General features: G+C 35.3%; 3 protein-coding genes across 15 annotated transcripts in view; 2 read left to right on the forward strand and 1 right to left on the reverse strand.

Moving 5' to 3' along the window:
* Nucleotides 1–25,142, forward strand: part of LOC127856501 (uncharacterized) — a 405,251-nt gene that overhangs the window by 161,931 nt on the left and 218,178 nt on the right. The window lies entirely within an intron of this gene.
* Nucleotides 1–25,142, reverse strand: part of LOC127856496 (uncharacterized) — a 365,893-nt gene that overhangs the window by 83,135 nt on the left and 257,616 nt on the right. For 6 of the 8 annotated variants that reach the window (XM_052392751.1, XM_052392753.1, XM_052392752.1 and 3 more), the window contains exon 5: nt 1,550–2,516. In XM_052392751.1, coding sequence (XP_052248711.1) covers nt 1,550–2,516 — 967 coding nt within the window. Of the gene's footprint in view, nt 1–1,549; nt 2,767–25,142 lie in introns of all 8 variants that reach the window. The other 2 variants (XM_052392747.1, XM_052392748.1) reach the window with 2 other exon arrangements.
* The window catches only part of LOC127856509 (radical S-adenosyl methionine domain-containing protein 2-like), a 66,570-nt gene that overhangs the window by 16,309 nt on the left and 25,119 nt on the right, over nt 1–25,142 (forward strand). The gene's annotated exons all lie outside the window — the stretch shown is intronic.

A 25,142-nucleotide genomic window follows, 5' to 3' on the forward strand; every position in this document is an offset into this window, starting at 1 on the left:
AAAAAGTTCTTCCCGCCTTACACTGCGTGATAATACACAGTTTAGTTGAGAAGCGTCACATGCGGACAAATATAACACTGAGTTCATCGTTTTAGCATCAGGGTAGTATTGTTAATGCTTCTATGAAATTACGGCTAACACATGTGTTGACATGTCTTATATGCTTTCTCAATTTTGAATAAAAAGTAACCTACAGTGAAAGGTTGATGTTGCTGAGAGAAAGATTTTGCAATTTTGATTATTATAAAATTATAAAAACTTACATTGTTTAACTATATTTTGTTTTTCTCTATACAAACTACAACATAACAAACGATTATACTATTTTAGGGTTTATGGTTGAGGCTGCTTTTGCCGTCTGATCGTCACGTTTATTATATAAATACTAAATAATGTACATATGTAAATGATACATGCGATCAGTTTATGTTTTATTTCATCATTTAATTAATACAATTATCGAAATCAAACACACGATTAGTAAAATGAGCTTAATTTCTGCACTTCCGGGATAAAGCTGTCACGCACAGAACATTTACGTCATGTGTTTATTTGCATGACGGACGCTATTTTTTATGTTCAAAATGTATCGTCTTTTGCTGTTTGATGTTAATCGTGTTTTTGACAAGTTATGTTGTTTATTAAGACCGAAAATATTGAGCTAATGAACAGAGTCCCAGATATGATTTATTTCTTGACATGAAAACACATAATATATTGGTAAATGTTTTCTTAAACTAGCTACATAAAGTAAATCTACACTTCATTAGAAGTATCTACAGCAATATCACGTAACGCTCGTTTTCCATTCTAATGCAAATGTAATGGAATAAAGTGTACGATTTTAATATTTTTCAATATCTGTGCACTTTGTATGTTCTTGGAAAATGTGATGTTTAATAGCACATACAATTAAACAAATTAAACATTACCGTGCGTATCTCAATACATGTTTTATAAGGTATTTTGTACTTTTAAAAGTTTTCATTTTCATTCTTAAGTACTAATCAGACGATGCACACGCTGAACGTGCCAGTTAGCAGCATTGTTCATACGGTAACCACTCAACGAAATCTCGTAGAAATGTAATGCCCCTTCATAGTCGCCTTCCATTTCATAGCAGTGTCCAAGCAAATTGAGCGCTGTCTCAATGTGGTACATGCTGATTTTATTTCGTGGATCACATACATAAGACTCGATAATTCCAAGCACATGTAGCTGTTTATCGCGTTCACCTAGTCCTCCATACGTGAGATACTGGAGATAGTGAAGGAAAGGAAGAGCATCCACCTCAGCGTAGTCCATCCATTGTTTCTCATAGTAATGTCTCTGCGAAACTTCTTCTTCAGTCATGTTGCGCTTCATTTCAAACCACAGTATGTATGGAGCGCAGTACGCTTCTTCTCTAACAAACTTGGCACATAATGCGAATGGTCGTTCACATAATACGTTGTCACAATTATCTGATATCATGTTAGCAAACACCTGGAGATCACTTTGCCCTTTAATATCTCTACATCCACACACAGCCTTTACCTTGCTAAGATACCTCCTCTCCACGTCATCCAACACTCTAACTGCAGCGTGAAGATGCCCGAAACAGTAAAGCACAGACGCCAACTTTAAGCGACTAGAAGCTACATCCGTGTTTAAAGAATATTTGAAACGCCTTATATTTTTGCTGAAAGCATGGTTTCGTAGTCGCAAATATTTAGATGATTGCATCGAATTGTTTAATGCGAACAGGTGGTTAATCAATTCTAAAGCAGCGGATTTTAATTTAGCCTTCGTGTAATATTCAAAACAAGTGCGTAATATACAGTCATTATCTTGCTCGAAGATTGTTTTCGGATGTTCTTTCTTAGATGTTATTGATCTTAAGTGAATAAGAAATCTCCTCAAGCGGTCAAACGTTAGTGATAAACTGATAATGTTATGTATGCATACACGTCCTAGCACTTCCCCAGCTTGTCCAGTGTGCCGTATACCACACCCTTGTAATCGATATCCTAATTTATCTATATCTATATCAAATAAATCGTGCATGTCGCTCTTCATCAAATATTCCACATACTTTAAAAGGCGACTCTGCTGCGCAAAAGACATTTTCCCATCGAACAAGTTCACTCCTTCAATGATATAATGAGGGAATTTTCTAAATCGCAGCCACTTTCTTAATACTTTTAAACATAGTAAAAGTAAGAATATAAGATTATGTTCCTTCCACAGGGACGGGTGTGTTCTCTCTATGATGTAAAACATTACAGTTTTACAATGAAAACTTGTGGTAAAATCACCCACCATTTTACTAAATAAGGAGTGTTTAATTAATTTTAAAACAATATAACATTTAATTTGTGTCATACTAAAACTAAACATCAACATTCGTTCTATAAGGTTCGGAGACAGTCGCCATTCTTCGCGAGTGTAATCGCTATCAGGATGACCGGCTGGTACCAGGAAACACGGAGCTACTTGTGCAGCCTCAAGTATTTGGGCAGGCGGCCAGTCTCTACCTCTGCATCTGTCTATCCAGTGTTGTATTTCAGGAAGTGGGTGGCAAACGTGAAATGCGTTTACTATATCCCAGTTGGGTATATAACTCACCGAAGGTCCATGTTTGGTTATCTCTCCTGCATCTTTATTTATCTGCTCTGTTTCCTTTTTCCATTGTTCTGAGCTAAACAGTACTTGCCCAGAATCTTTCCGCACATACCTTTCATCACACAGTCGTGTCTCAGGCTCCGGTGTGTCTCGCCTGATGACCTGAAGCAAGTACTGTTGCGGCGGAGTGTGTTCGTTATGAAGCATCAGAAGGTTAGCCATCCCAGCCTTCCAGTCTCTCCAGTCTGTCATTATGTTTGTATGGTAATAACTTTGTAGAAGATCGATATCAGAATTGAGACCAGGAGTGGTGGTACCTTCTGATTGACTCCCAAAATGAAAACACTCAACTTTAACCCCCCTTAGTTGCCTTGTTATCGTCTCCATGCTCTCCCTCAGCAAGTATGTTTCTCTCCTCTCCATTACGGTGAATTTACCGGCTCCAATACCATCGAGTACTTCCGATAGCCGGATCGACAAAGCAGGAAAGTGCTCTGGAATCTGGATGAAAAAAGTTTTAATTCAGCACTGCGTTTGTTATGATTATTAAATCATCATCGGTGTTATAAAAAAAAATATTTTTAAAGGCCTTACTTCACAATTTGACAATTTCAAACTTGTTGTAATATTCAACAAATAAAAGAACGGTATGTCAGTTCGTATGTCGGTTGGATGCCAAAACGGTTAATGATTACACCTATAAATGCCTATAAGAGTGTATAAATATTCGATTGGTTTTAAATAAATATCTTATTGTCTTCACCATCACCTAGTGTAATGAGTTTCTGAAAACAAACAACTGCGAAGTAAACGAAGAAGTCTTCGTTGATATAACTATGACGACGCTAGTCCTAATTAGTATAGGGAAAACCCTCTCGTTATAATTATCAAATACAAATGTTTTTCACGCACCGATAAGCTTTAAATTGGATATGTATAGTTAATATCCTCAGTGAAAAACAAACCATAGTGTGTCACCTGCAAGTATGTAACAAGACGTCGATCCCGACTGTTTTTCGACCGCCTCGTCAAATTCGAATTTATACTAGCTCTTCTAGCACAAAGATCGAGTTTCGAACTTGGAACACGTACCTTGAAGAAACATATCAGTACACTTTATAATTAACGAAGTATTGTAACCTCTGTAAATAAATCATACCAAATAATATTATGCATTATTCGCCCATACAGTATGTTCGTTTCAATAGGGTCAATAAAACATAATGATTCCAAATGATTACGTATCAATTTATGCGTGCATAGAAACCATTTTCAAGACGAAAGTCAAGAACATATTTTCCAAACGTGGACATTTGTTTATCATAAATATAAATTTTGTTCTGCAAATAGTGTTCTATTGAGCCACTAAAGCTATAAAATAATAACTCATGTGGCATAAATTCGTTACTTAGAGAATACGCTGACAACACCGTGTGTATCTCAATAAATTCTTTTCTAAGGTATTTTTTACTCATGTGGCATAAATTCGTTACAACACAAACATGCACGTGAATATTGTCTTCGCAACTTATATTTGGGTTTGTCCGTGATTTGCTGCGGAAAAAGTGCATGGTTATTGACTTCTTTATAAAGGGGAAATCAACCGTCTGTCGTGCTAAAAATGGAAATCATGCATGCATTAATCCATCTCAAAACACGAACCTTGTTCCTTGTTCCTCTTTCACGAGGCAATGCCGGCATACCCGGCAGACAATATACCGTCCTCATGTTTGTATCATGTTCGTCTTCCATTGTCTCCAATCTGAATATAGCAGGAACATCTTTTCAATATTGTTTGGTTCAGTCATGGTGAAATGAAGCACCACATACATTACACGAGAAGAAATAGTGCACAAAGCATGTGTATATTTCTAAATTATTCCGCTGCAAATGTTGAGCAAATTCATGGTAAGTTGCTCGGACCTCTATGTTAGCAGAAACAGTAATATGTTTTGCTCGGTTACTTTTACAAGAGAATTACGCGGACACTGACGCCGATATTTAGGTGAGTTGTATTGCTCGGATTGATCAGTGAAACGTCGAACTAAAATGTTGTTGTTTTAAGACGGATACAATTTGTAGTACTTCAAATGTGGATATCAATTGTTTAGGTTTGGTTTCATTTATCAGTCGCATTATGCCGAAATTACAGAGCAGTGCATTTTCTACGTGTGTGTTTCGTTATATCGACATATAAATATTTCGTTCGTTGCATTTCAAACATCTATTAAAAAATATTGATAGATCTTTACGTAAATATATACAAGGAAACAATAAATAGTAACAATAGCGCATATAATCTTACCTTTATCAAATGATGTGTATAATCAGTTTATTGTTCGTAGTTTTTCGAATTTAACCGCGATTTTTTCAGCCCTTTGAATGCAGTCAGTCAACTTCATTTAATAATACGATAAATGTTAATAACATACATATAATTAAACTTACAATTGTTCGATTAAACATCCTTTCTAAACCAATATACTGTATTTCAAATTGTCTTTACACTTGCGCTTTATATATTATCAAGATTCGGAATGCATTAAGTTAAGAATTTCAAATTTATATAAGTCTGTGATCGTATAGTTTTTATGTGGGTTATTTTAGTCACAATACGAGACGCGATGACTTATTTGCGGAAAAAACAAATGTTTCGGTTTCGGGTGTGTGTCGTCAGCAAACGTCAACAAAAGGTCTGATAAGATCTGTATCAAATTACAAAGGTTTGCAGAAGCGACCAAATATTAAGTTAATAAAGACGCTTGTAGTTTCCTTAATGAAACATTTAGATAAAGGCCTAACATTAAAGCAGCGTAGGCGTTAGTTATCGGGTTACATTGGGCACTCCTCGCTTTGTGAATAGCAAGTTAGTTACATAACAAAACCCCACTGTAAGGTGTTATCGACTTCTTAATGTGTAAAATAAAAAGAGTTGTAACCAATTAATTGATGAAGACGCCAAATATTTTTTGTATTGCAAGTATTAATATAGTTTTAAGATTATCTTTAACATATAAAAAATGCTATGTAGATTTTGGTATTATAAATATAACAAACCTTTGTACTATTACTACTACAACCACTACTATTACTTCTACTACTACTACTACTACTACTACTACGACTACTACTACTACTACTTCTACTTCTTCTACTACTACTACTACTACTACTACTACTACTACTACTACTACTACTACTACTACTACTACTACTACTACTACTTCTACTACGAAAACTACTACTACTACTACTACTACTACTACTACTACTACTACTACTACTACTACTACTACTACTACTTCACTACTACTACTACTACTACTACTAATACTAATACTACTACTGCTACTACTACTTCTACTACTACCACCACCACCATCCTCACAACCATTACCACCAACACCTCAACCTCCATCACCACCACCACTATCATCAACACCACAACCACCACTACCATTACCACTACCACAACCACTACCAATGCCACTACTACCACAACAACAACTACTACTCCTACTACTTCTACTACTACTACTACTACTATTACTACTAATATTACTACTACTACCACTACTACTACTACTCAGAGCTCTAGATAAGAGGCGTATCTGCGTATTTACGTATTGAAAAATAAAAAAAACGCATTAAAAATCGGCCCAGTACGTAACAAAACGCTCTACAAATCTTGGTACGTATTTTAAATCGATTAAAGTGCGTAACCGGTTTAACAATAATCCAGTTAAGTTTTTAGTGTAAGGTAACTTTTGAATCAAAAGTAAGTCAATCAAAATAAGTTTGTAATAAAAATGGCGGCCTATCATGTTTGTGGATCGAAAAGGGACGTTTTAAGCAACTTTCGGGAAGATTTTTTTTAAGAAAGTCTGTTCATATCGTCTTTCAAAATATATTCTGTTTGCATTTGAAAATATAAATAACAAATAATAATACTATTTCTAGATTAAACACGCCTTTTACTTTTTCCGTTTTCTATGGAAATGGAAAATACCCCTAAATATTCCTAACCCTTTATGGCTGAAACAAAGGAGTAAAATACGCATTGGCAATAATATCAGGGGTGAAATACCCTTTAGACTAAACCCTTATCTGGAGCTCTGCTACTACTACTACCACTACTACTACTACTACTACTACTACTACTACTACTACTACTACTACTACTACTACTACTACTACTACTACTACTACTACTACTTCTACTTCTTTTCAACTCTGATATCCGTTCCCACATTATGTTGACAACCTTTACAATTGTTCCAATATTTTTTTGAAAGTCCGGACATTCGTTCCGACGTTATTTTGAAAGCCCGGGCTCTGAATCATACATTATATTAACACCCTTGGCATCGGTTTCTACAATTAGATGCACAACTTAACAACATATTAGATGCACAACTTAACAACATATTATGCACTTATTCAAATAACTGTTACTTAGGAAAGTATGTGTGTGATAGCAATAATGCAGAAACTAATGTTCGGGAGGTCAATATAATGTAGGAACAAATGTCATTCCATAGTTGGCAGTTTTTTTTTGTTTTACTCGCGAACATGTTACTGGAAATTTGTGAGGAGTGTTGCTATTACCGTTAACTGACACGTTTTATTTAACTCGCGGTACAAGTAAGAACAGAACAATACTTAATTACAACACAGGTAAGCATGATTACAAAATATATTGAGACTTTAGTCTGCTTATTCGATGTTTGGTTAACCAATCTTCAAACTAATTGCTCGCCAAAATATAGTGTTTCGAAATATCATTTGTATCAAAATTATCTGTATTTGTTGAAATATTATCCAGTGTACGTCATATTTGCTCAATTAAAATACGCCTTTAAGGTGTAATTGTTTCATCAAGCTTATCCTTTACAACGAATCCAAAAATTCTTTAGTTTTGGGTTATTGGCATAATTGCGGTCGCGTTGGCTAATTTTCGCAAAATACCAAATGTTTCGGTTTCAGATTTAGGTTATTTGTCTTCAGCAGAAGTCAACACAAGTTTCGGAGAATACGTTGAAGTTAAAAAAATCGTCACGTTACTAATGTGCAAAACTAAAGAAGGTCTAGGCCTCACATTCAAAGAACACAGGTATTTATTTATTTCTATATATAACCAGTTTTTAACTCGGCTTAGATTTTTTTAAAGAGTTATGTTCTTACCAGAACGATATTGGAACTTGGTGAACATTACATTATAATAAATGTTCTGACCAAGATTCATGACGATTAAACTTAAACTGTGAAATGCTCAGCGTTAACAGGATTTTAGTATTAATATATGGGCAGCCGACCCGCCCCTTGGTGGTTATATTTTGCAACTGACCAGAACCAATTCCGAACTCAGCTGAGATATCATAAAGACAAATATTCCGACCAATTTAATGAAGATGGGGCCATAAAGGTGATTTTTAGGGTGTTAACAAGGTTTTAAATAACCATATACGAACAACTTCCCTGTACAATTACGGTAATGTTTTTTTCAACGGACCGGTAACATTTTCGAACTCAACCGCTCTTTTATCTAACAAATCTTCAGACTAAAAGTTATTAAACCAAAACCATAAATATCACGTGTTTAAACAAGGTTTTACAATAGCCATATACGGAAAAAGGTCCCGCCCTTGGCGGTCATGTTTTTCAAAGAACCAAAACCATTTTCAAACTCAGTCGAGGTAATATTAGAAAAAATGTTCTGAGCAACATTTATGAAAATATATAACACGTGTAAATGTGATTTTAAGAGCGTTAACAAAGTTTTATTATAGCCATATAAGGTAAACTACCCCGCCCCATGACGGCTATTTGAGTACATGAGTCGGAATCATTTTCGAATTCTGTCGCGATATTATAAGATAAAATGCTCTGACCAAGTATTCTGGAGCGTGGAAAAACGTGCGACTTCTTAAGCCATATAAGAACAACTGACCAGCCCTTTGGTGACTTATTTTTTCAACAGACCGGAAGCATTTCGAACTCAGTAAAGATATCATAAGAACAACCGTTTCGACCAAAGTGTCATCAAGATGGGACCATACATGTTACTTTAATGGTGAATACGCGGGTTTTCTATATACAGCTGTACATGTTTTTCAACGGACCGGAATCATTTGTTATTTCCACTGAGATATCATTATAACAAATACTTGGACCAAGTTACATGAATATTGGAATATATATGTGACATGAATATTGGAATATATATGTGACATGATGAGGGTTGACAAGGTTTGTCTATGGCAGCAAAAGAAAAATTATTACGCCTTTTGGCGGCCATGGTTTTTAACGAACCGAAACCATTTTCAAACTTCAACGATATATCATATAAACAACTGTTCTTACCAGGTTTTATGAAGATGAGACTATAAATGTGGGTCTATTGTATTCACAAGGTGTTACAATATCCATATATTTGGCATATGTAATGTTCATAAGCATTTTCTTCAATCTGACCTAGTGACCTATTTTTGTACATGACGTGACCCAGTTTCGAACTCGGTCAAGATGTCATTGGGAAAAAGGTAAGACAACACTTCATGAAAATAGGACAATAACTGAGGCATCGAATGTTTACAAGGTAAAAATTGACGACAGACACACAATGAACGACATACAGCGATCACAAAAGATCAAAATGATCACTATGAATTCAGGTGAGTTAAACAGATACAACATATCAAATCAATTCTTAAATGAATGCATTTTATGTCGTGTTAAGATAATTAACAAGCGTGAAATAAAATGCACTTGGTATGTACTTGATGCGCTACCAAAGCGATATACTATGAATAATAAAACGTCAAACTTGCTTCTATAATAAAGAACTTCATAAACCTAGGCAGTCCAAAAACGCATGAAAGTTCATTCAATACACGACGATCATTTCTCGTTTATGTGTCAGTTCGGTCATTTTATTATTAATGTACACAAATACTTAAACAAATCTAAACAAATGGGAAACAGAAATAACCCCCATCCACTCCTTCGCGCACGTTCTTAAATTTTAATTCTTACCTGATCGTACATATTTCCTTCATTAATCGCGACTTTAAATGAAATCCGGGTATTTTGTGCGCCTTTTATACCAATCTATACATAGCTTTTATTGCACCACGCTTATTTATAGAATAATAAGGTTGCAAATGCAGATAACAACCCTGGGAATATCACGCAGTGTATACGGCTTGACAGCGTGCTTACTGATAAGCGAGTATTGGTTATAGCTCGATTTTAGTTCACCTGATTTGAAAACTATTTATCTAGGTTGCTGTGCGGTCCCTTGTTTTATGTTTTCCGTCGTTAACTTCTTTCTTCAAACGACATCTGATTATTTGTATGGGTTGATTTTTTTCCGAAACTTCAAAGAAATTATTCATGGATAACTTTTACAGTTGTGAAAAATGACCCGGCTCGTCACCAGAAGTAACTTCCGATTTGAACAATAATATTCTTTAACAAGATATATAGATAATATTTAGTGAGATTTGGATAAAGATCAAGTTTATCATACGAGGCTTAGAACCGAGGTAGCGCGAGGCTTGCCGAACGCTAACATGGTTCGAGCTGAGCATGATAATTTTGATCTTTATCCAAAACTCACATACTATTCTATTTATCCTATTGTTTTCTCCCCTTTGTTCATTAATAATGATCAAATATCGCATTTTTGACGATTTTGTTTTCTGTAGTTGACAAATAAAATTTTGAAAACCCAATTCTGATCTATAAATAGCGATAGTATAAAGCTCAAGTTTATACGATCGTTGTTATACTATCGATTATCATCTGGTTATAGGATAAATACACGTCGTATACAGGTATTCTTATTTTGAAAATAAAGGTTTAACCTATACGTTTCTTAACAATGAATTTGGAAAAAAAGCTTTACTTATTTGTTGTTGCTGTTTTTACAGGTGCTAGTCACTCATCCACCGCATGAAATTGTGTAATTGTGTGTATCTTATATTTATGTATTAGATTTTTAATTCGATTTTAATTATTCTAAAAACAATACACAGTTAAAATCCCCTTTTTCATTACACTTTATACAAGCCAAGTATATATGCTGATATTTGCAGAATATATGTTCACATTTGTGCACTTAGATACAAATAAACTATATCATACCATATGGTAGGTATCCACAAATCGCTTTTTATGTATTAAACATTAGTTAATTCTACACCATTAAAAAATATGGTATGCTTGTATTTCATTAAGACGCAGTTTTCTTGCCACACATTCAAATTACTCATTCATATCTGATTGCGTTTTTTAAAGAAAATAATTACAATAGCTCATCTGGAAAAGTTATACATGTATAGAGTAGGCTCTAAGAACGTCTACCGTTGATTGATTTGCTCAAAACATTTTCGGTCATCATAAAATCATACAAATACATTTACACCCAAACTATTTAAATCAGGTTAGATAATTTACAATATAAAAAAACACAATCTATATTTACCATCGTCTGCTCTATCACTAAAGTAAAACAAAGGCGTTGCTTATCAAGCTGCTAAAACAGGGCATCGACTTCTGACATAATGTGGCATTGAACTAAGCACAGGTATTTTTCGATCGAAATTAAGTACTTTCAATATTATCAGGAAGTATACATTACTTCCGTATGGTGACCATTTTTTTTAACCAGTTCGGTCGGTATGTCCAATTTAAATGATACAAGTTTGAGGAACGTTATTCCCTACTTTTCTGACGCGATTTAGTTAAAACTTAAGATATGTCATCATAACTAAATTTACATGCGCAAGAAACTTTTTTTCATCCCCAGTTACCCACACACTCTCGTTTTAGTTGCCTTTGAACTTAGCTTACAATGCGATTCCACAATATTCGTCACATTTGCGACGTAGCTCTTGATTATTTTTGGAAAATAACATTGTTTTTAATATCTGGTAAATCGTTGGAGCAGTTTTAAGCGTGATTTTTGTCTTTAAAAGTCCCACTATCAAAATAAAACCACTCGTTACGTGTTTCATGAAAATATATATGTTATGAATATTCATGACAAATACCTTATATGTGAACAAATGTGTGGATTAACCAAATAATCGTCACCACGATGACTAAAAACGGATAGTACTCGTATCCTAACAATATGTTCGTCCTTGACGTCTCGCGTTTCGTATGCATTTGGTTTGTCATCTTAGGTATCCCTAAGATGAATACGATTTAATAATACCAATGTAACTATATATGGTGCATTGACGCCCACTACTGTGCATGCGAAGAATGCAACATACACTTATATCCGTCCAGAATGATGGGCGGTGTTCAACAAAGTTTAGCCAACCCAGTGTATGTTGCAGAAAGTCCAAGATTGTTTCTTAAAATTCCTCTTACATAGTATTTTTTGCTGAAATCAAGGCGAAGCTTCCATATCTTCTCTCTTATTTGATGGGCCGTTATTACAGGTTATAACGCTTGCATTACTACCTCAAGTACTGTCAGTAACACCGTTTTCATTCGGTCTATCAGACATTCTTCTTCGTGATGCGCGGAGATGATCTTTTACTTTTCATTAGTCGACTTTTAAATGTATCCGGACAACGCGTTAGACATGTTGAGTTTAATTAGATAATCTTTTGTCAAACAAAAATAAACATTGGTTGGATAATTAGTCTTCGCCATTTTATTATCATAATTTAAATAAATACTAAATCAACAGCGTAAACTGGTTTCTTACATTTAGGTATTAAAATTATATCTGTACAATAATAAAACGAAAGTCTGTATAGTTTTTCTAACAGGTTTATGATATAACTTTTTTCATGAATATTGTTTGTGAAGCTGCAATATTGCCATTAAACCTTATTTAATCGATTAACATTATACAAAGTATTGTTTGATATATTGTCTTTGACAAATGCCCAACTAGACATCGTTTTTGTCGCCATCGTTGATTGTGGTCAGCTTACAGGCGGCCATTTTGTCAGGCCTACATCAGATAAGTGACACGCTATACAGGTCATCTACATGAAGCTGGAATGCTGCTCTCGTCCGGGGTCTGATATATTTTCTTCTATTTTGCCTTCACTACCTTTTACACAATACGGTCTTGCATATTCCGATGAGGAAGGCAATATGTAGCAAACATTGGATATAAAGATCTCGTGTATATAACGTAGGTGATGAACGCATCCAGCTGGTAGTAGAGTCATAGCGGGTGCTACTTCATTCTCTACGTGAATATCATATAGACGCGGAAATAAAATGTAAACCATTCTACGATATTGAGCTATTAATAAACCATGTACTATCAGAGTCGATGATTTACTTCCCCGGGATATACTGCCTTGCCAAAGTCTTGTTAAAATAGCTTTTAAAACGTTAAAGAAGTCTCGTTCTGAAAGGGTCAAATACTTATGTGATTTTTTGCATTAACAATCTACATTTTCACTGGGGGCTGACGAGGTCAAAGCGTAGTCCGTTTCGCTACGACGTCGGGTATATGTTTTACTACGAAAACATTGTTTAAAAACATATGACATCGAGAACGGATTAGTCGAAAATTGTGTTTTAAACATGTGAGATCATGCTTTTCTAATAACAAAACTCTGAATTTAAGCATAATGACATTTCATAGGTTTGTTACATCAAATTATAATCCAAGATGTGTCTGGTTTATGCGGTTAAACATGAAATATACCGCTGATTTTCAAAGCGAAGTCAAGTTTAACTTTTAAAAATGCAATTAAGGTTTACAACTGTGTTTAATTGACACAATTTTACAATTTCCATATTGATCTATGTATCGTTAAGCCACTGGTGTGTTTAGAAATGTGTAGGGTGACTCAGTTATCAGAAATAAAGGCTAAATATTATTATTAGGCATGATCATGTCTCCGACAGTATACGTATAAGCCTCGCTACGACAACGCTTTAGCGTGTATGCGTTTCTCACAGAAGACGTATTGGTTATCTCTCGAAGGCAAAATAAAGAAGAAACAAAGTTAATACAGAGTCATGGAGTGGCTGGATGTTTCCTTTGAGGAAGAGGTAGTAACAACGGCACAACATGATTCGAAGCGCACAGTCGACATTGTATTGCACATTATTATGATATAATTAAATTCACGACTAGGCCAAATGAAACGATTAAACTCGAAAATCCATATAATATAAGATGACAGTTGAGAGTCGATAACCTAATGTCGTCGGTCTCAATAAAAATGACGCATCTTTACCTCGTGACAATCCCTTATACGTTCATTTTGATACAGACCGACGATAGGTTTTCAGCATACGGTACTCTTTATCAAATAACATTCGATTCTCGTTATCCCCAACCCGCTTATCTCAAAACTCTGCTTATGTCAAAGTAAATCCCATGTCCAAACTTCGATCATTTTTTATCTCATACGGAATTTGATTTTTACATTGTATATATCAAAGCGATTTTCTTGAAAATCGGTTATCGTCAACTAATTTTTAGATGAATTTCATGTTCGTATACATGATTTTACCTGTAAAATCCACACCTGTAACAGCCGTAAGGTGTGGAAAGTAGGACCCCAATGGCACAAATCCGCAATTGCATAACCAATATATTGTTGTACAGGTGTGGCAGTGGGTTCTGTCACAGGTTATTGTTTACTGCGTACATGACAGCCGGTAAATTTACCTCGTGTTACAATGCGGTTAAGGCCCAGTCTCACTATGATGCCGGCGGAGCCCCAGTGCGTGATCAGGCATCTACCGGGTTGAACCGGGGCCCTACCGGGATGAACCGGTGCTCCACCGGGATGAACCGTGGACGACCGGGGACAACCGGGGCTCCACCAGGGCTCCACCAGGGCTCCACCGGGAAAGTATTAAAATGTTTAATACCTCCGGGATGAACCGGGAGTCACCGGGTAGGACCGGCAACGACCGGCTTGGCACCGGGAACAACCGGGACTGTACCGGGAACAACCGGTATGAAACATTTGAATACTTTCCCGGTGGAGTCCCGGTTTTCCCCGGTTAAACCGGGGCGTTGCCGCAGCTCTGCCGGGGTCTGATGCCGGTATAGTCCCGGCGAATGCCGGCGTAGTGACGGTATACCAGGACTCTGCCGGGACTCTGCCGGCTTTCACCGGGTTCAACCTTTTCGTTTGGATGTTCATGAAGCACAGCATCTTTTGCACTGGGAAATGGCAGTCTGCAGTAACTGCAAACTGCATATGATTTGTCCTGAAATGGATACAGTAACTTCGTTGAGCAACCTATACATTATATTTGTACTTCGTTGCGCAACCAATACCTACTCGGTGCGAAACCTTTACATAAAGTGACTTGTAATTTCCTTCAAAAAAAGCATTTGAATAATTAAAAAATATGTTCGTAACCCGTTTTGCACTTTAAAATGTGTAATGTACACTGAATCAAAGTAACATGTAGTTTAATTTTATTTAAGTAACCGTAATTAGCTATCTTAACATAATAACCACCCTATGTATTGCTTCAAATCAAAATATTTCGATTTTAGCTTAAAATAAACTTAAAGGTTGCAATTACGCGTATTTGTTATTAGTTTGTTATTGAAAATAAGTACCTACTATTACTGGATGTTCCGTTCTCTAATCCATAAACACCAGAAAAGATGAAACTCGCCTGATTAAGTAGTGTATTTACACAATGTTTTCGTAGTAAAACCTATACCCGACGTCGTAGCGAAACGGACTACGATTTGACCTCGTCAGCCCCCAGTGATTTTATCAAGGAGTGTGTACTTATCACAAACCTTTTATTTCTTATTACTTCCTAAATATATCATAGTTGAATACATATAGAGGATATTTGTTCATGTCAGTTTAAGATCGTTTGTAATTTCAATTTTGATCATAAAAAATAGTATTTTTCAATGGTCACAAGTAAAATAACACACGATCTAACACTGACATTAACAAATGTTCTGTTTTTTTTATGCCCCTTTTTCAAGAAAATAATTAACAGCTATTTCCCTTTCGCTGGAAAATTACCATTTCTCCCGTGGCGTGCCTAAAAACATTTCTAAACACAAAATGACGTCATTTGTGTGACGAAATGACGTCATTATACCAGCGAAATTATCCAGTTACTTTTTAACCTTTTTTACAATGTAAATAAACGGTTAAAACGCATAATAACAAGAAAATTTGTTGGATTCGGTGGAATGTCGATTTTAATTCACTCGTTATCATAGAAAGTATATATATAATTATTTATGATAATCTAAAAATAGAAACAGTAGTTCCGAAAAATTGTTATTTCTCCCCGTTGAAAATAACATTTTTTTTCACTGCTGTTATTTCCTTGCAGAAATGTCATATTTAATCATAAGGTATACAAGAAATTCCGTTATTGGTTTTAAGACAAGTCTAAGCAATGAATTCTTCGCTGTGCCGTTTTCAGATACTCATGTACTTTCTGATGGTCCAGGGTCATATGTAACATCCTGTGACACGCTTTCTCATGTATCCCTTCCACGTTACCATAAAAAGGATGCGGGTAAACTGAAACCATCGTGGACGTATACCCATCTATCCGTCCGTCCGTCCGGCACTTTTGTGTCCGGAGCCATAGCTTGAAAATGCTTTGGTGGATTTTATTGAAATTTAATATGAGTATATATATGGATTAGAGGATGATGTACGCCAAATGGGATTGTACACCATCTGTTAATTATTGAGTTATTGCCCTTTGTATTTTGATAAAAAGCTCAATTTTGTGTCCGGAGCCACATGACATTGTACACCATCTAGTAATAACGGAGTTATGGCCCTTTGTATATTATGAAAAAATAATAATATAAGCTTAGAGCTTTATCTCCATTTGCACATGAGCCAGAGCCATGAAACTTGCCATAGTTGTTCTCAATCTTCTGAGGGTGCTTCACATACATCACCCAAAATCCTAGGGACTAAGAGCAAGGTCACACATTAAGGTCAAAGATGACACAATTGATGAATTATTTAGTCATTCCTTTACTATGCATCAAGGGATTCTGTAATAACTGTCCACAATTGTTCTCCAATATCTAGCTGAGTGTCAAATATAATATCCAGGTTACTTGGGTCATGGTCAAAGTCACACACAAAGGTCAAAATCACACATTGTGATTAAATATGCCCTATTTGGTAAGGATTCTACCAAACTAAAATGGATTATCAAAATGTCCTGATGTAATTATTCTCAATGATCAGGCACAACCCTTCACTTTTACCTTTTCTTTTAGTTCTACGTCCATCCATAAACAAATTTTATTTTGCAGTGGATATCAATTGAAAGAATGTGCTTGTTTTCATTGAATTTATTGAAATCAAAGCAAAATCATCAAATATCTCAAATAAATTTTGATGGTTTCAATTCTATGTGCTATGTGTTTGTGTATAAACTATGTGAATTATTACATGATATGGCATTTTCATGTCTGTGTTACTAGTAAACGCATTGATAATTGATATTGAAGACGGTCATTAATTCGTGCTTCTATTCATTATAAAAAAACAAGTCTGAACGGTTTTGACTCGAAAATTGTCCTTCATGTCTCGATAAAGGCAGACATTACAATACTTAAGATGCTGCATAAACTAATAAAAATGGACATAACATATGACGTCAACAAAATGCAACTGTCCAGTAGAGTACGATAATATAATATTGTGCTACGAAAACAATCACTCGAAAATAGTTGTTGACAACGTTTAATTGTGTGACTGTGAAAGAAACGTACAGCCGTCAGTACCCGGACCGTCTTGAACTGGCACATTTTATCCGATTATCCGATGATTCTCTGCAATGGTGCTGTCGGGAGCAACTGCTCTCTGTTTGAGCCTTTATAAACGGAATACCGTTAGTGCCATCATGGTTACACATTAAAATCCAGAACGCGGCAATGCCAAAGTGCGATAGTGCGATGGCGACAATGTGATAAAACGATGGCGACAATTCGATAGTCCGATGGCGACAATGCGACAACGCGATAGTACGATGGCAACAATTCAATAATCATCGTACTGGCATTGTCGCCATCGGCCTATCCCATTGTCGTCATCGTACTATCGCACTATCGCAATGTCGCCCTCTGGATTTAAATGTGTAACCACGATGGCACTTACGGCATTCCGTATTTATAGTTAAATACGCCCAGCTCTCAGTTCGTTCTCGTAAAGGCGAAAACCATGTAAAAAATAAGTCCAACGTATGTCTAGAAAAATTGATGTGAAGGCGTTTGTATCATGGAGCGCATGTTTAAACTCACCTGTTCAATACGAAGGTTGAGATAATTTGGGTCTGCATTTTGTCCGTCGTAGGTCGTCCGTCGTGCGTTAACTTTTCATGCAAAAGACATCTCCTTATTCGGTATGCAAATTATAACAAAACTTCACAGGAAATAATAATCGAATGACCCTCTTTCAAAGCTGTTTAAATAGCTCCGGTCCACTGCATGTATAGATCACTAGAGCTAAAAAATTATATATAACTAAATTAAAATATATGAAACCGCAAGGTTCAGGTGTTAAATATTTTGTATTTAGCATCGTGCCTCTTCCAAGTGTTTTTAAATGATGCTCTGGTTCAAAACTGTTCACGCCCTAGGGCCACATGATTTATATAGACTAATATAGTAAATAACTTTAATAATCATCTCTTAACACGGACATGTGTATGCAGCTCTTATAACAGGGACCCACTCACACTGTCAGGGATTTTTTTGCACAAAATTACAACCTCTTAGTCTTAGTCTTACAGCATGTATGAGTGTTTCCCAATTGCAAAAAGTAACATTTTCCCCTTAGATCTGATCAATATTGCCCCAAAACTATGGAAAAAAATCCAATAAACTCAATATTTTTTTCATTTAGTTTATTACTTGGCAATTTAATTTCCTAGCACTTCATAACATAAATTAAAGAAAGCATGCTTTTATAAGCAATTGTTCTACTGTAAGTTTTAATCATATTAATAATGTTTAGTTTTTCTCATGGACAATCCCACTTTTTCCCAATCCAAAAGGCACAGGCTGTAAAATATAAAGCGAAACGAAATCATTGGTAAAGCAACCATAACAGTGACCAATTATTTTTTATTTGGAGCATTATGCACGGACTGTGGGGTAAATTATCAAATTATTATTTTAATTGAACAAACAAACTTAGTTGGTCTACACACCTATTCTAACAAGAGATCTATTGATATTAACAAACAGAGATCAGAAACACTTGAACTTGACAGCCGGAATTTTAGTTAAGTCTGTATAACACTTGTGAAATTGAACATGTCGTCATGTGTGCTTGATAATCCAAATTGTTTATTTATTGCATAAATGTATTAAAGAAATGTGTTTTAGCTGTAAGAATGAAAAATTATTGATCACCTGTGCAGTAATTTTGGGGTTAGATATAAGATTTATATATTTGTGTATGTTGGCAGTAACTTATCAACATTCTGATATTTACAATTCTGATGTGCGACAAATTAAGATTGGTTGTACACATGTACCCTGCTTCCGTTATACCTCTGCCTGTATGAAAATAGCGGATAAGCAACTATTGACATAAAATTTTAATTGGTTTTAGGTGAAGGAAATGAAACAGAGGCAACAAAACTGGATGAAGCAATGAGCGGAAATCCAGAACAGTTCATCATCCCCAAATGCTGTAACATCAGTAACGGGTAAGTTTTAATTACAAAAAGAGCAGAAGTGGAACCTTTACATAGGGGACCACACACACACTTTTGCAGCATACCCAGTGATATGTTATAGATTACTTTTACAGCATAATCAGTGATATGTTATCGATGACTTTTGCAGCATACATAGTGATATGCTATTGATTACTTTTGCAGCATACTCAGTGATATGTTATCGATTACTTTTACAGCATACTTAGTGATGTGTAATCGATTACTTTTGCAGCATACTCTGTGATACGTTATAGATTACTTTTCAGCATAGGGGTACTCAGTGATATGTTATTGATTACTTGTTCAGCATACTAAGTGATATGTTTTCGATAACTTTTGCAGCATACGTAGTGATATGTTATCGATTACTTTTTCAGCATACTCAGTGATTTGTTATCGATTACTTTTGCAGAACATTGTGATATGATTAGTTTTTTCTGGTTGCACACTCTGTTGTATATGTATCATATGCTAATCACTCTGTAATTTGAAGTTCACTTTGTTATATATGTTTTATTAATCACTTATTTCTACACACTCAGCGATATAAAATAAAAAAATTCTTGTAAGAAATGTTAGTTAGCAATAATGGCATTAATGTTAAAACAATCCTAATTATTGGTGGTAGTGGTGGTGGTGGTGGTGGTGATGATGATGATGATGATGATGATGATGATGATAATGATTATGATGATGATGATGATGATGATGATGATGATGATGATGATGATGATGATGATGATGATGATGATGATGATGATGATGATGATGATGATGATGATGATGATGATGATGATGATGATGATGATGATGATGATGATGCGGGTGGTGATGATGTTGTTGTTGATGATGATGATGATGATGATGAGGAGGAGGATGATGATGATGATGATGATGATGATGATGATGATGATGATGATGATGATGATGATGATGATGATGATGATGATGATGATGATGCGGGTGGTGATGATGTTGTTGTTGATGATGATGATGATGATGATGATGATGATGATGATGATGATGAGGATGATGATGATGATGATGATGATGATGATGATGATGATGATGATGATGATGATGATGATGATGATGATGATGATGATGATGATGATGAACTATTCAAATATTTAATTCAAAAGCGTACTTTAGTTTTTTTCATAGTTTAAAAACATTTTAAAACAAAAAAAAGTATTTTACAAAACAATAAGACCAAAAAATCATTATATTTCAAATAAAGTAATGCACTATTAATTATCTCTGTCATGCATGTTTTCCAGCTCAAAAAGAAACCACATCATTGTCCAGAGGGAAGCCAGAATACCACGAAGGAAAGACATTTATCAAAAGCAGGGATGTAAGTTCCATTGAAGGAAATATAGCCACGAATAAATCAAAGGCAAAGTTTCAAAACTGGTTAAAAGGTAAAGATTCTCAGGAACCTGATAACGAAGATGATGTAATGGAAGATCATGTAGATGAACTCAAAGAGAATAGTAGGGCAGTTAATTCCGGTGCAAACAAAACTGTGTACAGGAGTGCTAATTATAATGATGGCTCCATTCGGCAAAACAGCTTGCGAGTTGCTAACGGTGGTAAACCCGAAATGCTTCATCCACCAAGTGTTAGGTCAGGGTCGACTGACCCCGGATTTAACAGCGAAGATGAAACAGGTGAGATCACTGCAGTCACACTTCTCTCCCCTGAAGATTTTGACTCGCGAGCCGACAATATCATAGCAAGAGTGAAAGGGGATTTAAAGCTTTCCACCAAATACTCAAAGGGGGTCTTCAATAACGTATCAAATGCAGCAAGTTTTGTGGCCATGAAGAGTTCCCCGTCCAAAGAGGCTGATGTTAGTGAGAATAGCCTTGCCTGCCATGTTTGCCCTACTTGTGAAAAACTAATGGTGAGTTTAGGTGCAGCATACAGGGCTTTATTCTTGTTTTGTGAAGCGGCCTTGTAAAAGATGAGACGCAAACTGTTCAAAAATGTGAAAAAATGAGTTGCGAACTGTTCGAAATTGTGAAAAAATGTGTCGCGAACTTTCTAAACTTGTGAAAATTTGAGTCGCAAACTTATTGAAATTGTGAAAAATTTTAGTCCCGAATATACCAAATTTGTGAAAAACAGCCATTCTCACAGAAGGAAAAAAAGCCCTGGCATATATTTAGGGTTTTTCGGCGTGCTGTATTAAGCCAGCTTTTCACCTTAGCCTGACCTTTGTTAGCGTCCAATAGAATTCAAATAAAACTTCCCGCGGCCAAGTACAGATGAATACACTTCATTGACTGCATTGGCTGATTTGAGAGTACGACCAGAACATTGGGAACATGTCCGCGTCTTTGTAACACTGTTTTACTGCGTGTTCAGCATGAAACAATTTTATATCTAATAAAAAGGCTTAATAGATAGAACAGTTTTACATTCAATCTCGACATCAATACAGTTTGTGCGTCCACCTTTTATTTTCAGAAGATTTTCAGCGCGAGAACGTTTGCACTTAAAGGCTATTTTCTCATATTTAGTACTAACTTCCATATTCCTGTCAACATGTTAACATGTTAAAGTATAGAGAGCAGTGGAAGCGAAGACTCACTTTAATGCATTGCATTACAACTCGCGAGGTATATCGGGTCAATTTGCGGCCACTGTGTGTGAATGTCAGAGTTAACATACAGGTCATCGCTGCGTCTCTACCCTATGTGCTGATCGGAGTTCGCGGCCAGGAAAATAATCGTTACATAATAAAGACACTATAGCGTGAACTAGGTGAACTGGAATTTTCTTTAGACCAGACAGATGTTAAATGAAGATATCCAGCGATATCATATGGTATGCCAATAATAGATTCTTAATGTGTTTTACAACAATACCATGATAAATATTATTTTTAATTAATTTAACAAGAGTTATGCCATCATATTGACTAATGAATTAAGCATGAGCGCAATGATTCTCGATACTGTCAAAAATCGAATCAAATAGCAACGCCAAACAAACCACTAAAACAGGTTTGTTCGAAGAACGCGCGTTTAAATATTTAAAATATATACGGATACTTCGCGTGTGGCCGGTTGACTCATATGTTTTAATTTCACTTCCATGCGTCTTTTGGTTTTCTGTTTTGTATCTATACGTTTATGACCAGCAATATGTAATAATGTAAAATAAGCCGCGAAAACTCCGCGTATCATCCCGTACTGCGTTTGCTGCAGCTAAGAACTGCACAGAAAAAGACATTCGCTATCTTTGATCTCATTCATTGAAGTCTTTACCTTTCATTAACTGCAACCACAATCAACGCCGTATATCTTTTTTAAAGATATTTCTTGTTAAAATTGGTTTGAGTTTAATGGCAGCATTAATTGAGGGTCCTAAATAAAGTTTTATGTTGATGTTGTTTTATCTTTGCAGCTTAGTCTAAGCTATTTGTTGTAACATAACAGCCCAATGCAACAAAATAGTATTCCATCATATCTGCGGCTAAGGTTGACAAAATTAACCTGATTTTAACCGTTATGCACAAGTAAACTGAAGTACCATTATGATAAATACATTAGTTTTTCAACTGGAATAGAATTAAATAGATATTATAATATCAAATTAACTTCCTCTGTCATTTATCTAATGAAACAAACGCTTAAATTATACCCATTATCAATGTAAGTAATTTATGCTAACTGTTAAGGCAAACGATGCCAAAATATAATGTCATTTGTATTTTGATGTTTTCTTCATTTCAATTTGAGATTTGTGCGATTGAAACATTTGCAAAACATGTTCGTTTACTTAAATATGACTGCTTATTAGTGGTAATGCCATGAGATTAATTGTGACATGTTGCTTGAAAGATAATACAATAATTATAAAGGCAGAAACAGTGGGTTGCCGTTCACAATTGCTTAGCATTTCTGCAGGAAATCCAATTATTTTACAGTTTACTCTCTTGAAAATAATGAATGGGGACAAAAATTGCTACTGTATAAGAAATTAGGATTATTGATATATTCGGTTTTCAACAACATTAGGATTAGTATTTAACAATGTTAACAGCTAATTTCCCTTACAGCCATAACATTTTTTATGGCAATACATATATTTTTTAAATATTATAACTAAACACTGTCAGTCTAATCTATATCAACTGTTGTTAATTATAATTTACAAAATGATTTACATAAAGTTGCCTATAATAGTTCTTTAATCTAAATTTTTAGGTTAACAGCGTGTAAACTTATTTTTTTCACAAACATTTTTTATCAATAGATTATCAGACCAAGATTGGTTCTATTTTAGCTCAATGAGTTTTGATCTTGGAAAACCATGGTAACAGCATATGCATCAAGTGTCATTCCAGGTAAGCCTTTGCAGTGCGCACAGGTTAATTACTGTTGAAAATTTCTGCCTTAACTTGATTTTTGTTTAGAGGAGACTTCCTTTAAGCGAAAAATTCCATGAAAGCAGACTGCACAGGCTAATCAGTTACGACACTTTATGCACATGCATTTAGCCCAGATTTTTAGGAACAAGGCTGGTTTTATTTTCCAGATGCCCCCCAGCTCCAGCGCCATGCTGCTCATCCCGTGCGGTCACACCCTGTGCACGAGTTGCAGTCAGTAAGTCACATCTTTGACACTAAACAGACACACAGACAGAAAACCAGTGCATGTAAGAAGTGGACTTTTTGTGTCGGTAGTTATCAGAAACCTTTCACTGTAAAACAGACACACAGAAAGAAAACCTTTACAAGTAAGTCGGAGATTTTTCATGCCAGTAGTTATTAAAAAACATAAAATGATTCTTAGCATAAAATATAAATGGGTAAAAATAATTTGGGTATCCAAAGTGAAAAAAATTGTAGGACTGGTAATTTGATTTAGGTGTCAATGTGCAGTTCTCATGTTTCTTTGGGGGTTTTGTAGTTGTATTTTTGCAGTTTTCAACACTATTTCCTTCATATCACAGCTGTCCGTTTACAAACTCAAGCTTTCCAGGATTAGCTGATTGACCAATAATAAGTGAATATCCTTTTGTCAGTTACTGACAATTGCCATACTTGAAACCAAAGTAGGGAGACAATGGCTGTAGAAACAATCTAATGGCCTATCCCCACACAAGTTACTTTTCTGGGCCGGTGATCGATTCCGCAGTCCTTAGATTTATAGTCTAGTGCTGCACCATCTGAATTATGACACAGCAATTAACTATTTAATACTCCTATGAAAAGGTAGTTATGACTGAATTGTATTTGTGACTTTCAACACAATGTCCTGTTTTCTTTATGGAATATTGGAACATTTAAAATGTCAGCAAGACAAAATGTATGGGTTCTGTTAAACATTTCCATCTTTTCACATATTTTTTCATGTACATTTCTTATTAGATAAATAATTTAAACCATAGTACATGTTCTTAAAATATTTAATGAATAATTATTTTTTTATGCCCCTGGTAGGGTGGCATATAGCATTTGAACTGTCCGTCCGTCAGTCCGTCCATTCGTCAGTCCGTCCAAAAACTTTAACATTGCCATAAATTTTGCAATATTGAACATAGCAACTTGATATTTGGCATACATGTGTATCTCATGAAGCTGAACATTTTGAGTGGTGAAAAATCAAGGTCAAGGTCATCCTTCAAGGTCAAAGGTCAAAAAATACAATCCAAGAAAAGTGATAAGCTTTTAAAAGGAGATAATTTGTAAACCTGCCAGATGATATATTGAAATTTTTTTTCAAAGCGACACAATAGGGGCCATTGTGTTTCTGACAAACACATCTCTTATTTCAAAATAAAATTCAAAAAGATTCTCAGTAATGTATCTTTCTTGTAATCTAGATTGA

The sequence above is a fragment of the Dreissena polymorpha genome, chromosome 13, assembly GCF_020536995.1.
Source record: "Dreissena polymorpha isolate Duluth1 chromosome 13, UMN_Dpol_1.0, whole genome shotgun sequence".
Classification (NCBI taxonomy): Eukaryota; Metazoa; Mollusca; class Bivalvia; order Myida; family Dreissenidae; genus Dreissena; species Dreissena polymorpha.